The sequence below is a fragment of the Haemaphysalis longicornis genome, unplaced genomic scaffold (genome assembly GCF_048455015.1).
Source record: "Haemaphysalis longicornis isolate Haplotype H1 unplaced genomic scaffold, Haemaphysalis longicornis Haplotype H1 scaffold_1, whole genome shotgun sequence".
NCBI classification, from domain to species: domain Eukaryota; kingdom Metazoa; phylum Arthropoda; class Arachnida; order Ixodida; family Ixodidae; genus Haemaphysalis; species Haemaphysalis longicornis.
The window spans coordinates 280404074-280419817 of NW_027526203.1; the positions used below are offsets into that span (position 1 = coordinate 280404074).

General features: G+C 45.5%; 1 protein-coding gene across 8 annotated transcripts in view; it reads right to left on the bottom strand.

Moving 5' to 3' along the window:
- Positions 1–3612: 3612 nt before the first annotated feature.
- Positions 3613–15744, bottom strand: part of LOC144146742 (uncharacterized) — a 111230-nt gene continuing 99098 nt past the window's right edge. For all 8 annotated transcript variants that reach the window (XM_077678707.1, XM_077678703.1, XM_077678690.1 and 5 more), the window contains 4 exons: positions 15459–15531; positions 13714–15377; positions 13160–13581; positions 3613–5468 (listed from right to left, as the gene is read on the bottom strand). In XM_077678707.1, coding sequence (XP_077534833.1) covers positions 5120–5468; positions 13160–13581; positions 13714–15377; positions 15459–15531 — 2508 coding nt within the window. In that variant the 3' untranslated portion in view covers positions 3613–5119. The remainder of the gene's footprint in view (positions 5469–13159; positions 13582–13713; positions 15378–15458; positions 15532–15744) is intronic.

Consider the following 15744-nt stretch of genomic DNA (forward strand, 5'->3'; position numbering starts at 1 on the left):
CTAAACAATCACAAAATCTAAGTACATACTTCTCACTGAAAAGAAAAATCATTGTGAAGGATCACGACCTTGTTTCATTTATATACTAATATTAAGAAAAAGAAATCTGTCAGCAAATTAAAGGTCAACGTTCAGTGTGTATGTACAATGGTATGGTACTGCTCCCAACATTGAAAAAAAATCCCGGGCCATCTCCACTAATGTGAAACCTGGGGAGGGGCGAAGCACGCAGTGTATAAATGTATTCTTGGCGCCTTGGCATTTTTGACAACGGAGATGAAACCGTTGGGGGGTAGAGGTAAGCTTTGCTGTAAAAGTCTCTTGTTTTAAGTGCGAAGCACTTCTTAGTCGGGCCTACTCCTGCTTCCACCGCCGTCCTCCGTCTGCAGCCTAGCAACGGAGCTAGCTACCGTGCCTAGCAACGGCGCCGGATTTCCGACGCGTGAGGGCGCTCGCATAGCGCCTCCTCTCCCCCCTCGCCTACTCTCCTAAAAGCCCCTTTACTCTCCAGCTCGCAACACCCTCTCTCGGCGCGCCAGCCAGGCCACTACACTATATAAAAAAAAGAAACAGCATCCGGCGCCAGGTTTCGATCCGAGGATTTTGCGGCCGCAGCGCGACGCTCTACCGACTGAGCCACGGACGCGACGCTGATATCAGTGTTAGTAACGCGCCTTATATCTTTAACGCATTCAAACTACGTCGTCAGCGGCGTGCGTTGGCGACTCAGCGGCGTTATAGCGGCTTGATAACTGCGTGGTGTACACGTGATACTACAAACCTGCTAGTCCACTTTAGCGACCACAAGGCGGTCGTAATGACCGTCGCATACAACGACAACACAAACAAGTGCTGAAATAAATACTGTCGTTTCACTTTACTTTGCGTGTGTGTGTGTGTGTGTGTGCATGATTACATTCCCTCTCGAACATCTCTCGAACATACACGTTAATTCACCAAGATTTCCGCAGAGGGACAAACGAGGCGTGTTAAGCCGAACGTGATCACGAGGGTGTGTTAATGTAACTAACGGGCAAAATGCCACCAAACTTCAACAAACTCCCCCTCATAGCATCACCCCGTGCTTCGCACTTCCTCATACTCCCCTTCGGGGAAATGCGGGGGAATTTTTTTGAAACATGAAGCCCTCTAGCGCAAGGCGTAAAAGAGTGTCCTGGTGTTTTCTTAGTACATGTTACGTTCCAACGTGAGGCGTAAACGAGTTTACTGGTGTTTTAATACTGTGACTGCATGAGACGAACGACAATTGACGACAGAAGACGCCAACAGCCCCAGCCCCTCAGGGGCTTCACCCCTCAAAGTATGGTAGGCAGCTCATCTAGACTAATGAAATGAAGCAGCAATACAAAAAAGGGCCCATCTCCCCGCGAGGGGGACTCGAGTAAATGCGTCGCATAGGGGGTGGGTGTATTGCGTTAACGTTTAGTGTTTGGGGAGTTGGTGGTAGTGAATGCGTTGTATCAGCAGCTTCTTGACGTAGTTTGAATGAGTCAAGGATATAAGGCGCGTTCGTAGCCTTTCATTCTGTGTCGGTTTTGTGGCGCAGTGGGAAGAGCACCATGTACCTCGCGTTCCGCCCACAGGTAGTGAATGCGTTGTATCAGCAGCTTCTTGACGTAGTTTGAATGAGTCAAGGATATAAGGCGCGTTCGTAGCCTTCCATTCTGTGTCGGTTTTGTGGCGCAGTGGGAAGAGCACCATGTACCTCGCGTTCCGCCCACAGGTAGTGAATGCGTTATCAGCAGCTTTTTGACGTAGTTTGGATGAGTCAAGGATATAAGGCGCGTTCGTAGCCTTTCATTCTGTGTCGGTTTTGTGGCGCAGTGGGAAGAGCACCATGTACCTCGCGTTCCGCCCTCAGGTAGTGAATGCGTTGTATCAGCAGCTTCTTGACGTAGTTTGGATGAGTCAAGGATATAAGGCGCGTTCGTAGCCTTCCATTCTGTGTCGGCTTTGTGGCGCAGTGGGTAGAGCACCATGTACCTTGCGTTCTGCCCGCAGGGTCGTGGGATCGAAACCAGGCGCCGGTAAGTATTATTTTTTTATATAGTGTAGGGGGAGGGGTGCGGACCTGTTGAGAGCGAGGAGGGTAGCGTGATGCGGGAGAGGAGGAGTGGGGGAGAGGGCGCGCCTGGAACGGCTGTTGCGGATGCCGAGGCACGCCGACAACGCCGGGTGACATCGTGAGTTAAAGAAATACTCTGCATTTAAAAGCAAGACTTGCTACCTAGAGTATAACAAACCTGTTCGCATGCTATGAACAGAATTTAAAACCAATGGCTTCGTGAGAAAGAGAATTCTAGCTTTTGCTTCAACTTTCAGTCTGAACACCTCTATCAACCCCAACCAGCTTGGCTGTTCAATATGCCTGAAGGATTAAATTGGTGCGCAGGAGAGTAACTGCCCTGTAAGCATGAAATGCCTTGAACACACCTCAATGCAATGAGAGTTTGTTCATCTACGTGCGTGGACGTTTCCAGCACAGAAGTTAAACTAGCTACCGTAGGGCTAGTGTTGGCCCCCGTACTGACAGTGAAAGCAGTAATTGTAATTTGCATTAATGCTCCACTTGAATTCCTGGGACATGTTTATATTGCTTCGCAGAAAATGGTTGCTTGTTATTTCCAGTATACTGCAAGACCTTTTTTACCCCCTTAAGGTTATGCATACATGAACACTGTTATTAACAATTCAAAACCAAATTGCATTCCGAGCCCTATGAATTTAGTGACGACAATTGCAACTCCGATTATGGAGCATATGAAAGAAAGTGGCACTGGTCACATGGGCTTTCTGCCCACAAGTTGTAAATGGAGGGGTACACCTTTAAGGGGTGCACCTTAAAAGTTGGGCTAATTGGTGTGCATTTATTAGAGCGAAAGCTCTGCTATGCCACGCCTCGCAATGTAGCGTCAGTGACCTTGAGCCACCGGAGCACCGCACGTGTGGCACGTGTGACATCACGCCACGTGATCCGCTACAGAGAGGCGTCGCAGACCTTTCACTTGTGATAACTAGGTTTAGAAGTGTTAAACCTGACCCCCCCCCCCCCCTCCCCCCAACACTTTTTGAAGGAAACCAGCACACAAATGAAGACACTACGGGAAGCACAGTGCTGCACTCACAGCTAAAGGTTGCATTGGAAAAATGATAATACCAAATGCACACAAAAGCGCCTAACTATATCAAGTATGCCTGGCACCCTGAACTACATACAAAGCACAGGAAGGATTCTTCTGCCTTTTTAAGCTGTGCTCTCCAATACTGGTGACAACCTTACTTGACATGCATGTTTGTGCGTGTTATGTTAGGCAATAAAACTTTTCGTTGCGAGTGCAGTGCTGTCTTCCCTCTGTTTTTGCCTTCATTTCAGTGTGTCGACTTTCTTAAACAATTGAGTGGCTTATAATGGAATACCATGTCAGTCTTTCACTGTTCCTGTGACATTTGTGTGCTAAGCCAAGAGCCTCATTAATCACACCCACAAGAAAACCATTCAAAGTCAGATAATTCAGTCTTCTAAGAGTCTAAAATTGGACAGATGGCAAATACTTCACCTAGTAGTTTATAATTACTACGAGAGAGGGCATGTAGATCCAAAAATTTTATTGTTAACCATGAATGTCGATAAAAAGTGGTTGTTCAAAATGCATCAAGAATTAAAAACGCTTCGAGAAAATCTATCACCTTAGTAATAATGCCCAGAACTTAAGGATTAGTAAACAACAGTTGTGAAGGGCAGCATTACAACCAAGCTGCCTGCAGATTTTCTTGCATCAATTGTCTCTCTGTACAAACAGAGCAAAAATGTGTGCACTCGCATTATTTAATGTTAACACGATTCATAACACGTTCTATCTAGGGGCTACACAGTCTCACCCTCTTAACTAGCATGGCACATTTATCACTTCTATCAACTGTGATGACAATTCGCTAACTCTGCCAATTACAATGTAAAACTAAATAAAGGCACCACCTCGTTCCGGGACCACACAATGTTTTCTGTCCCTATGTATGTGCCACACACAGCTTCTCCTGCAAACAAAGAAGGTAGCACCTGCACAAGCACAGCAAGATTAGAAGTAAAAACTCTACCAAGTGACATGTTTAGCCTGTACTAAGCCAATTTTGTGCTACGCTCCATAATAAAGCACTACACCAAAAAAACTTGTCCAGTAAAACAGTGTAAACGTTTCTCAGAAAAAGAAAGCAGCCCAAAGTACATTGCTCGATATTCCGCTTCAATCGAAACCACAAGTTCAGCCAGATGCCCACAACATACCTGTACGCTCTTCACAAAATCTGACAATACTTTTTGTTAGGGACTTGTCCTGTAATCCTGTATCAACCTTTCACAACCATCTTAAAAACTGAAGAACCATGTGAATAAGCTTGGGCAGTAGTGGTAGTAGCATGTCAACCCATTAAAAACAAGAAAAACACAAAGTTTTTCTCTGGGTTAATCCAGGTGAGATGAAAACACCATCCCATATACTGTAATGTGTTGCTCAACTTTTACAATTAGAAATTAACTCTTGTACTACAGCTCGGCAAATAAGGACAAAGGCAAAGAAGGGACACACCAGTGTCTTGTTTGGCCTTCATTCTCATTTGTTGCATTGTAGCACAAGATGAATTCACACCAACTTGCCGAAATCGCTACTACGTGACTAAAAACTGAATTATCACTGATTAAGTGAGTCACAACAGTCAACTAAGCACAATCTTATCTAAAGACACCTGTTTATAATCAATATCCGAGTTTGCTCTTTGCAGCACACGTTTACAACTAAAGCTGAATGACATTAAGCATGCTGTGAAAGAAGTTATAAAGTCTTATTTCTACTGAGACGAATTTGTGCTAAGTGATGCTCATGAGTGTGTACCAAATTTGTTAGAGGCCTGCTGCCCTCCTGTTAAAGCTGGTCTTCTCGCATTGTATACTACATGGCTGAAAAACCACGAACTGAAGTGGAAATCAATGGGACATTGTTTCATAAGCTAAAATGACTAAAGAGCTCGGCCTTGGCAGGCAGTTTTCAATACAAGTTCTTGGTGTGAGCCAGCGATAAAAAATGGCATGCCTTCATGCTAGTTGTCACCTAACTTGCCAGAGTGACTTGAGAGTCTCTAGGGTGTCATCCACTAGCAGTTGAAAAATGGCATTGGCCACCTGGTCTTTCACAACGACCTCCTCGCGGCTGTAGTCCACCCAGTCGGGCTCTTCACTCCGGGCCTCGGAGTAGAGCAGAACGTCCACAAAGCTCAATCCCCGGTCGCCACAGTTCCGGAATGCAAGCTCAGAATCCTCGTGAAGTCCTGGCACGGACATCACCTTGCTTTCCACGAGCGAGACAAACGAGTCCATCGTGGAAGGCAACGGCCGCTTCCTCCGCAGCCGCACATTGCGCTGCCAAGGCGGTGGGCGTGCCTCTGTTGCCTCAGCACTGGAAAAGAAATGGCCACCGGTAAAAAAAGACGGTTAAAGCGTGCAGCCTCTTTGTCATCTAATATGACACGACATCGTCTGCTGCCCCATGCTTACGCTGCTAACTTTCCAGGCGCTGTTGTGCTGGTCCTCTACCAGCGCTTGCCCGGCCCTGGTTTCACAGCCGTGGACTGGACCATTTCCAATCGACAGCCCTTCAAACATGAAGCCGCTGCAGCCCAACATTCCAAATCTGTCTCGCTCCGCCACCCTCGGCTGGCAACAACCGTCATCGGCTACGTCACCAGTCACGAGGCCGGAGCGCGGTGGATATAATCTGCGCGGAACCACTGACTACTTGGGGCACGACATTGTCTGCTGCACCATGCTTACGCTGCTAACTTTCCAGGTTAGTTATCTTAAATGTGCCAAAGAATTTTGCTGTAGTTATCGGTATGTTGTAGCAGTGTCGTGCCCCATCGACTTGACGTTTTTGTGTACCGTACCTGTTGTGACATGCTCGCGCAACACCTGTTATGTCAACTGATCTTGCTACTTAACGGTGACGTCGAGCTCAACCCTGGCCCACCAAAATCTGCCGAAATAGCAGCCATTTTAACCACATTAAAAGAACTGCAGGATGGTCAGGCTGCTATACGTGAGCAACTAAATGAGCTTTAAGGAAGCCCATGATGCTCATGAAGGCTTATTAGCTACCTTGGCTGACAGAGTGACTAAGCCAGAATCATTCCACGATCATCCCCTCGCCGAACCGGTCTCTATTGAATCAGGCAATCTAAAACACAACATAGCAGCCCTCAAAGCTGCAAGTGTCGATGTGAGCAACCGGCTGCGTAGAAATAACCTACTTTTCCTTGGCATTCACAACACGGACAAATAAACGTGGAAGGATTCTGAAGATAAGGTTTTGGCATTTTGCAAGGATAAGCTATTATCCTTCGAAATTTTTCCTAACGGTATTGAACGAGCGCACCGCATTGGGTCACCTTCCCCAGAAAAAAAGCAGCCCATAATCGTCAAATTCATAAACTTTAAAACAAAAGAAGAAATACTGTCCTGCGGTCCTAAATTAAAAAAAAAAAAACACAAATTTCAAATTTTGCAATAAGGGAGGATTTTGCTGCCACCACTTGCCTTGCTCGTTCTAAGCTTCTAAAGTTTATCCGCCCGGCCAAATGCGCATTCAAACTTCGGCTTAACAGGTTGTATGTTGGAAAAAAGTGTTACTATTACGACGCCATCTCTGACTCTGTACTAGAATGCACCAAATCCCTTTCTAACGTCGCAGAAACCACCGAATTATTGACTGATGTCACTAACTGACGCCATTCTCAACGCCCCAAACCACGCTCACCTTCTCGGCATTTGTCATGCATGAACTTCAACATTGCATTTACAAACATACGAAGCCTAATACCTAAGCGTGACCATCTTCTCAGTTTCATAAATGACATCAATGCTGACATAGTCCTAACCGAAATGTGGCTACATGCTGACATTCTCGACGGCGAAATCTTTCCGTCAAATCACAACTTCACCCTGTTTCACCGTGACCAAATCAGCCGCAGGGGAGGAGGCATTCTCATTGCTATCAAAAGCACAATTGCTTCGTCACTCATATGTCACGACGACTCACTTGAACTAACATGGGTACTAATTCATTCTCAGGCAGTAAAAACCATTATCAGCGTATCACCCGACAGCGACCAGCCTTTTTGCGATCTACTCAGCCAATCCCTAACTTGAATTACAAAAGCTTTTCCCGACGCTTCTATCTTCCTATCTGGTGACTTCAATTTCCCGCATATAAATTGGCCTCAGCTCTCAGTTCTCAACAGATCTCCATCCACCGAAGCTAACCAATTCGTCCATTTATCACTCGGCTTCAACCTTCATCAAGTCATAACCTGTCCGACTAGAGGTTACAACATACTCGACTTTCTCTTCACGCACCCCGATGACGTTTAAGCGCAACTTCGTTGTCGGGCTTAAGTGATCATAGCCTTTTACATTTTCCGTATCTCTGCCACTAAGAAAGAAACTACCAACAAAAAAACATATAACTGATTTCAAAAGAGGGAACTATGAAGCCATCAATGATGAACTTTGCCGCTTCTACGAAAAATTCAAAGACTCACAATTAACCCGCACCGTAAACGCGAACTGGGAAGTATAAAAATGTGCTTCTTAGATTACGAAACAAATACACTCCACTGCTAACCGTGACATTTGACTCAAACAACCGTATGTTTAACCGACACCTCAAATCAATTCTTAACCGAAAAAAGCGTCTTTACAGATCAGAAAATCGAAGTAATAAGCCAGCCACATGGGAAAAGTACCACGCACGCGCTAAACAATACGTTAAAGCAATAAAGGAAGCAAAGAACCATTTTTTTTTTCCTGTGATCCTCAAAACAAAAGAAATCCTAGCAAATTTTGGCAAATACTCTCTCCCAAGTTCCGGGCAGAGCAACTTGAACTCACAAGCACTAATGGGGAGCCGATTGAAAGCAACCAATGTGCAACAGTTAACTATTTTGCCTCCGTTTTTACATGAAATTCCGACACCATTACATTACCACGCTCCTTTTCATCCACCACGTTTCCCGATATCCAGATCAACCCGGAGGGAATATCCAACCTGATCCGTACGTAACCTTAAGCTATCATCATCATAAGGCTGCGACCAATTAACAGTAAGAGTCTAAAAAACACAGTATTATTCCAGCCTGATTCTACATCTAATATTCACCCAGTCATTGCACTCAGGTTGCGTTCCGGATGATTGGAAGGTTTCTCAGATAGTTCCATTATTTAAATCCGGTATTCGCTCACTAATAACAAATTACCGCCCAATTTCCCTAAGCAGTATACCTTCCAAACTACTCGAACACATAGTCACCTCTAGCTTAATGACCTACATAGAATCAATTAATTTTTTTTATCCGCATCAACATGGCTTTCGTAAATGGTTCTCATGTCAGACCCAGCTTGCCGAATTCATACATGATATACTACAGGAAATGGACAATAACCATCAAGTAGACGCAATTTTCTTGGATTTTTCTAAAGCATTCAATCGTGTCAGCCACAACCACAAGCTAAGCTATCATAATTAAACATTCCTTATAACCTGATATCATGGATCGAACACTTCCTAAAAGGATGCACGCAATTCACCTCAACTAATGAGCACAAGTCTTGTCTAACCAGCGTATCGTCCGGTGTCCTGCAGGGTGCAAGCCTATCACCTCTGCTCTTTTTAATATACATAAATGACCTGCCTACTAACATTACAGCAAATTTAAGACTCTATGCAGACGACTGCATATTGTACCAAACCATTTACGCAGCCAATGATCATTCTAACCAGCAATCAAGCTTAGACAGCATTTCATTATGGTGTATAAAATGGCACATGCCATTAAACCTAACAAAATGCAAATCACTTTCATTTTCTCGGAAACATACGACATCTCAATACACCTATCACGTCAACAACATACCGATCAGCTCAGTCCTATCATACAAATACCTCGGGGTGCACATGACGTCATCGCTTTCTTGGGCAACGCATATCGACATCATTTGCTCGAAAGCCTCGCGTACTCTCGGATATCTTCGCTGTAACCTTAAACTTGCTTCTCAAGAAATAAAAAGACTAGCCTATCTAACATTCGTAAGGCCGAAACTGGAATATGCATCGGCCATCTGGCATCCATCACAAGCACACCTAACTGTACAAATTGAATTCATTCGAAACCGCGCTGCACGCTTTATCACCCCACAATATTCAAATCATTTCAGCGTCACTGCCTTTAAACTATCTCTCTCCGTCCCGACCCTTGAATCACGCCGTGTCATTGCTTGCCTATGCCTCCTCCATAATTTCTTTTATCGGCCAGAATCAAGACACATGTTACTAAGGCCGCCTCAGAGAATATCACCCCGCTTAAATCACACTTGCCCATTAGCTCCGATAACCGGCGGAACGTCAGCATTTGTCTCGTCCTTTTTTCCTAACGCTATTATTCTATGGGACGCTTTACCCGCCGACATCGCCACATGCACCAATAACAAACAATTTAGAGATAAGCTTGAAAAGACGATAGTACTCCTGCAAACCCTGTTATTCCCCCCCCCTTTCCTCTTATGTAATGCCTCCGGGCCCTTAAGGGTATAATATGTGAAATGAAATGAAATGAAATGAAATGAAATATTACTATCGGCCATGCGTGCCCTCGTCATCGTCTTTTATATCTTATATAAAATGGCTGCTGACATGACATGATTTGCATATTCTGCCTCAGTTATTTCAACAGCCACCTCACTACCTTTTGCTTTCTATAACAGCCTGCTCTTTAGCCTACTTTCTATAACAGCTTTCTGTAAGAGCCTGCTCTTTAGGCTGCTTATAAACATTCGGCTATTAGCATACTTGGGGGCAACTAGGCAGCAACCCTGCAAACACTGTTTATAGAATGCTTTGATCTCCATGTACTTCCAGCTTCAGTTATGCCTAGACCAGACTTCCTAGACTAGAAAACACAGACCCCATTGAGACACATAACGGGAAAAAGGGAAATTCACAGTTGCCAGTGATGCTGAGGTTGTTACAAAATATGGGTGAACAAGATTAAAGGGCCCCACAATATTTTTTTTCTGCTTCTTGCCACATCTGAAATGCTTTCACCATGCGTACGATAAGTGTGCAGATTAGGTGGACACGAAATACCCGAGCATACTATTACTGCTTTACGCCTATCAGATAACCCAAGAACTTGAAAGATTTTCTCTCTTCCTCAGTGTTTTTCAAAGTCTGCGCATTGTTTGCATGCTTGAGTTCGAGACAGCACACCAGCAATATTGCCATTACTAGATGGCTCCCTCTCAGTTGCAATAAGAACCCCATTCTAAAAAAAAAAAAAAATTGCACCAAAAGCTGCTTTAGTTGGTGTGGCCGCCGCCGACCACGCATGGTAGGTTTTCTTTCGGGCTTTATAAAATAAATACCACATTATCGACAAGAAGTGTGCTTATTTGACCCAGTCTACGCAGTGCAACCAAGAACAGGAGCTTGACAAATGCACTTCAGTGTCCCTTTAAAGGGAAGGTGAAGCGGTTCTAGAATTAAAAGAAAAGTTGACTAGCAGCAAGTACACATTGAATAGTTCATGTGTACGAAATATTTTCGCAATACATGCAATAGAAGCGGCGCAATGAGCAAACAAAAGTGGCCCGATGCCCCGCCCCCATCTCGCCGCGCGATGCCGGAAGACCGAAGAGCGCCGGCGAAAACCGGCTGAAAAACGTCATACCTGGACTTCCGGCCGGATCGGCCGCCTCGGCCATGCTCTTTTCGCCGTGTTTCCTTGTGAATGATACTTGTTGTTGTGGTTGATAGCACTCATTTGTACAATTTTCGTGTTCAAAAAGTATGCACGAACGCCAAACGAGGCATACGTTATCATGCCGTATTCCTAAGGAGAATAATTCCACGCCGGGATGCTTGATAACATACGGAAGCGACAGCCGAGGTGGCTGTGCTTGATGACAGAGAATATATTACACTACGTTAAATACTTTGTAAACCGCTCCAATGCGGCGGGTTTTTTTTTTTTATGCGACGGACGTGAATGTTCACATTAGATTCTAGATTTAGGAAGGACGGGGACGGGGATGTTTCGTTCCATTCCAGAAACCAAGTCACATTTGTTCAGGAAATACTTGTTTCGTTAAACGCGTCGGTTTTCTTTCCCCATGGGCTCAGGACAGTGTTCAAAAAAACATTTTTTTGGCGAAACTAAAACAAGGGGCCAATCCTGATAGAAGTTCTCTCCCGGCTAAGATGTAAACAGTATTCCTACAAAGTAAAAGAACAAAGACAACCAGATTACTTATCTTGCAAGTATACATGTCACGATAAGGTGATGTTTGTCTGGAATTTAAAAAAAACACCACTCCGAACCACCACCGTGCCATAATTTTTGTTGACTGCGGGGGCCTAATTTTTCGCACAAGATTCCGTGTGGCTGCATATTATAACCTGGCAAGCACTTGTTGTCACTGAACCTCAAGTGTGCTCCAGTGATAGTCGGTGATATATATAATGATGATACTAAAAAATGTGGAGCGAAGAGTAAATATACGGCCTCTGTCCGACTAGCGCGGTAAATGCTTAAATCTAGAAATGCTGAAACAGGCCAACGATTCATTATCACAAACGTTTGTTGATTGTTACCCAGAGTAAAGTAACTACAACGTAACTGCCTTGTCCGACTGGTCAATTAATTATAACGAGGTGGCCGTAATATTGTAGCAGAATGCGCAACGCACAAGCGAAAATCAAGCCCTACTACAGCCAATAATGCTGAGCAGGCACTAGTATGCTGCAGTGTTTTCAGAATAAATGCATGTGAAGCAGTAACACGCCACTCATCGAAGTGCAGCTAGCAATTGCGGAGGCGCCGTAGCGCCGCTGCCGAAATGGCGCGCGCGTGTGGGCCTGTGTACGGGGATGAGTATGGTGGGCGACAACGAACAAAGGAAATGCGGAAGCAGAGTCTGCTTGTTGGTTTATGCGTGTACCGGCAAGACGTGTCTCGCATATACGTTTACAGCGCATGAACGCTATTTTTTCGCGCAGTGCACGTACGTGATTTTCGGTGGTAGATTTTTTATAAAACGCCCATTAATGTTCGGCATAAATGGTTTTGTGTATAATAAGAAATAGTTAAGGCGGTACCTAATATTAACATAAGGTATAAAATCCCCCTATGCTGGTTGCCTAATTCAAAAATATTTTGATTGAACCCACTGGTCGACGTCACAGTCACTGTTTTGGGGTTCTCCGTCGTGTAAAGCAAATTTAAGCTCCAAGATAATTGAACCAACAGCACGGGAAATTATAAAACAAACTTCCAGTCATGTGCGAAAATTAAACTGCAAGCTAAATTGCCGCAAAGACAACCGTGCGGTCGTTCGCAATGCTTCCGACAACCCGCGCGGCCGAAGGGTATCCTCCTTTGACGTCATGACGGGCGCAACCAATCAGGGGCGTCAAAAGACGAAAAGCGCGCGTCTTTCAAACGGGGCCGCGCTTTTTGCAAGATAAATGCCACTGGGACTCATGTACGATAAATTTCAATGTGATATTCGGAATCAGCGCGCAAGAAACTATATAACTGTTAATCTAACTCAATTTTTTTGGAAAGCGCTTCAGCTTCCCTTTAAGGGGGACCATCTGACCACATTCCTATGGGACTTACTAATTCATGACCCACGGGCTTAAAAAGCATCGTGTAACGATACGAAAGATTTTACAAATATACTGATTCTAAAAAAAATTACTGATCTTCTTGCTCTCATACGTCTCCCAAAGCTTCTTTCATTACAGCTAGAGCCACCAGATGAGCGTAGCTTATCTAGTAGCTCTAATTATGGCCACTCTGCAGTTGCAGCCAGTAAGCACAAGGTGAAGAACTAGTCCTGAATACAGCCACTTGTGTATATGTCATGAAAATTGGCAGGGGGCTGAACAAGATGGTTTAACAATGCAACATGAAACCAGACAGCTCAACTAATTACGCTACATTACTGCTGAATTTGCTTCTTGTAAAGTTCAATCACACGGCAAAGCTGCAAATAGCCGAACACTGTTTGGGAGAAGAAAGTGTATACCCTTACCAGAAAAGTTCCTGCGCTGTCTCCTTGACCAGATCAAAGAGGAACTGGCAGTAGGCCTGGTGGCTGTCTGCATCCATCACAAAAGTGCCGCTCCTCTCCCCAGCAAACTCGGGACTGAACGCAATCTCGGCAAAAGTTGTTCCTTGCACAGCACCGGCATAGATGGCAGTGGCTGCATTTCGCACCAGTGCCGACACTTCTGCCTTCGTGCTGGGCACCTTCCATGCACCTTCCGAGAAGAGCTTGGACAAGAAGCCCTCCTTGGGGGGACTGTACGGGGGCGGCGGCTTGTTGGGAATGCGCCGTTGGTAGGCCAAGGCATTGTCGCCAGAGCCCAGGCCAAAATCGTCGTCGAACCAGTCTTGTTCAGTGGTCGTCGACAGGAAGCAGTCTTCGGCCTGGACTGCTCGTGAACAGAGCTCCTACAAAGAGAAACAAAACAAATATGCTTGATACACAGGGGGAAAACAAACAAAAAGGAACAAAGCTGGGGTGGGAAAAAGCGATGTGGTAGCCAATGCATAAATCCCATTCCCATGAATAAGTTCACTTGCCTTGGCATTTGTCTCCGAAGGCACATCCTCACTCATAGTTAGAATCGGAGCAGCCGATGAGTCCTTCCAGGAGAAATCCTCGTCATCCAGGTCTGTTGATAGCACCATCAAGTCTTGTGGCCTCTGGAACTCCCGACTGTTTCTTCGCTCCTCAATGCTTGCAAGAATCACACTCACCTTATGGCTGACGTTTGACACAGGGTCGTCGCTCTGAACAGATGCTGTAGCTAGTAACCTTTTCTCTCTTGCGATAGCCAGTACGGAATCAACTGCTTCAGAAACCAGCTGATCAGCAATGGAGTCTATCTCTTTATTGCCCAACTGTTGGCTGACTTCTTCAGACAGCTGAGCTTCTGCTGGCTCAACCTTAGTGTCACTCGTTAGCAATGCATCTTCCTCCAAGACCACATCTTTCGGTTTGTCCTCTGTGCTCCTTTCTAGGAAAGACGTGGCTCCTTCCCGTATTGGTGCACCAGCTTGTTCTACATCTGCTGAAATGTCTGCTACTGCAAGCCTGTCTCCACTGCCTTCCTCCTGCCTGCCTTCCACAGGCTGAACAAAGGTTTCTGGCGGCAGGCAAGAATCTTCTGCTGGGAGCCCCAAACGCTGCCGTCCACTTCCGAACTGTTTAATGGTGTCCTCCAGAAGATAACGAAGTATGCTGTCTACTGCTCTGTCAACTTTGCCTTCTTCAACTACTTCTTCATGCGACTGGCTCGAGTCTATGACTATGCTGTGAACGATCTCCTCTGTGTACTCAGCAACTTCCTCTGCAGCAGTTGATTCATCTTCAAGGCTAGACGGCCCTCCCGGACTGCTGAGAGTGTAGCTGTCAGCCAGACTAGAAGCTTCTTCACCTACATTTACACTACCCGAACCGCCTTCAGCTGGCTCCGATGCTTCCTTGCCAGCTGGATCTTCCACAAGTTGCTCTTCACCAGAGAGCCCCTTGTCTAAATGCTGATTGAACTCGTTCTGTGAATCATGCGTGAGGGATGCTTCAATGTCACCAAGAGAAGACAGCACTCCCTCGGAAGTTGTGTCGTTTTGAGATTCTGACTTGCCACCGGCTGCCTGACTAGGACCTCTAGCGGACTGCTCCTCTCCATCTGCCTTTTCTCTGCTATCTTCCCTTGGCGAGACACTTTCCAACACTGCCGAGCTGATGTGTTCACTTATGTCATCGCCACTAGACATCACTTTGTCCTCACAAACAACAGGCACAGTTTCAAGCTCCAGACCATAAGTGCTCACTGCAGCCACTGCTGCTGCATCCGGAGCCGGTTCGCTGGCAGTCATGCCAGGCACGTCTTCCGTGGCCTTTGCGCTAGCGGACAAGGTGTCCCCAGAAGCAGGCTCCTCAGCAGCCTCGGGGCTGGCAGATGCAGGAATTGCTTTGGAGCATGGTTCTTCCACAACCTTGGAACTGGAAGACGAAGCCACAGTGGATTTAGAACTACCAGACACTGTATCTTCTTTGCTAGGCAACTCCTCCACAACTTCTGAACCAGTCCATGTTTCCGTTGCCTTTGTTGAGCTTGACTTTTCTGTATTCTTGTCACTAACAGACGATGCAGTCCCCTTGGCAGTTGACTCCTCAGCCCCAGATGAAGCAATTGAAGGGGCTTCGATAGAATGTTCTTCTTCCGTCACAATCTTGGATTCTGTAACAACAACAATGGGTGAAGAAACATGCTAAGAAAATTTTTATTCTCACAAAAAAAATCATCAAACGGAGCTTTTACCCGACTTTGAAGAAGCAGTCAAAGTTTCCACTGGCGATTCTTTATCTGGCGTAGACTGCTTGGTGTGTAGCGCCTGTAAAAGTAATTTGTGAACACTGAAGAATATGCGATAACAATTTTTGTATTTATGGCAACCAAAAAAAGTCAATTGTGAATGTTACTGCCACAACCTATCAACCATACTGTCAACCCTCCCCCCTCTCTGCAGTGGACAGAAGAGCAAAATAAGATGCTTTGGTCTCAGGAATGTTAACAACATTACTTTACAGCACCTCACTTTTGACAT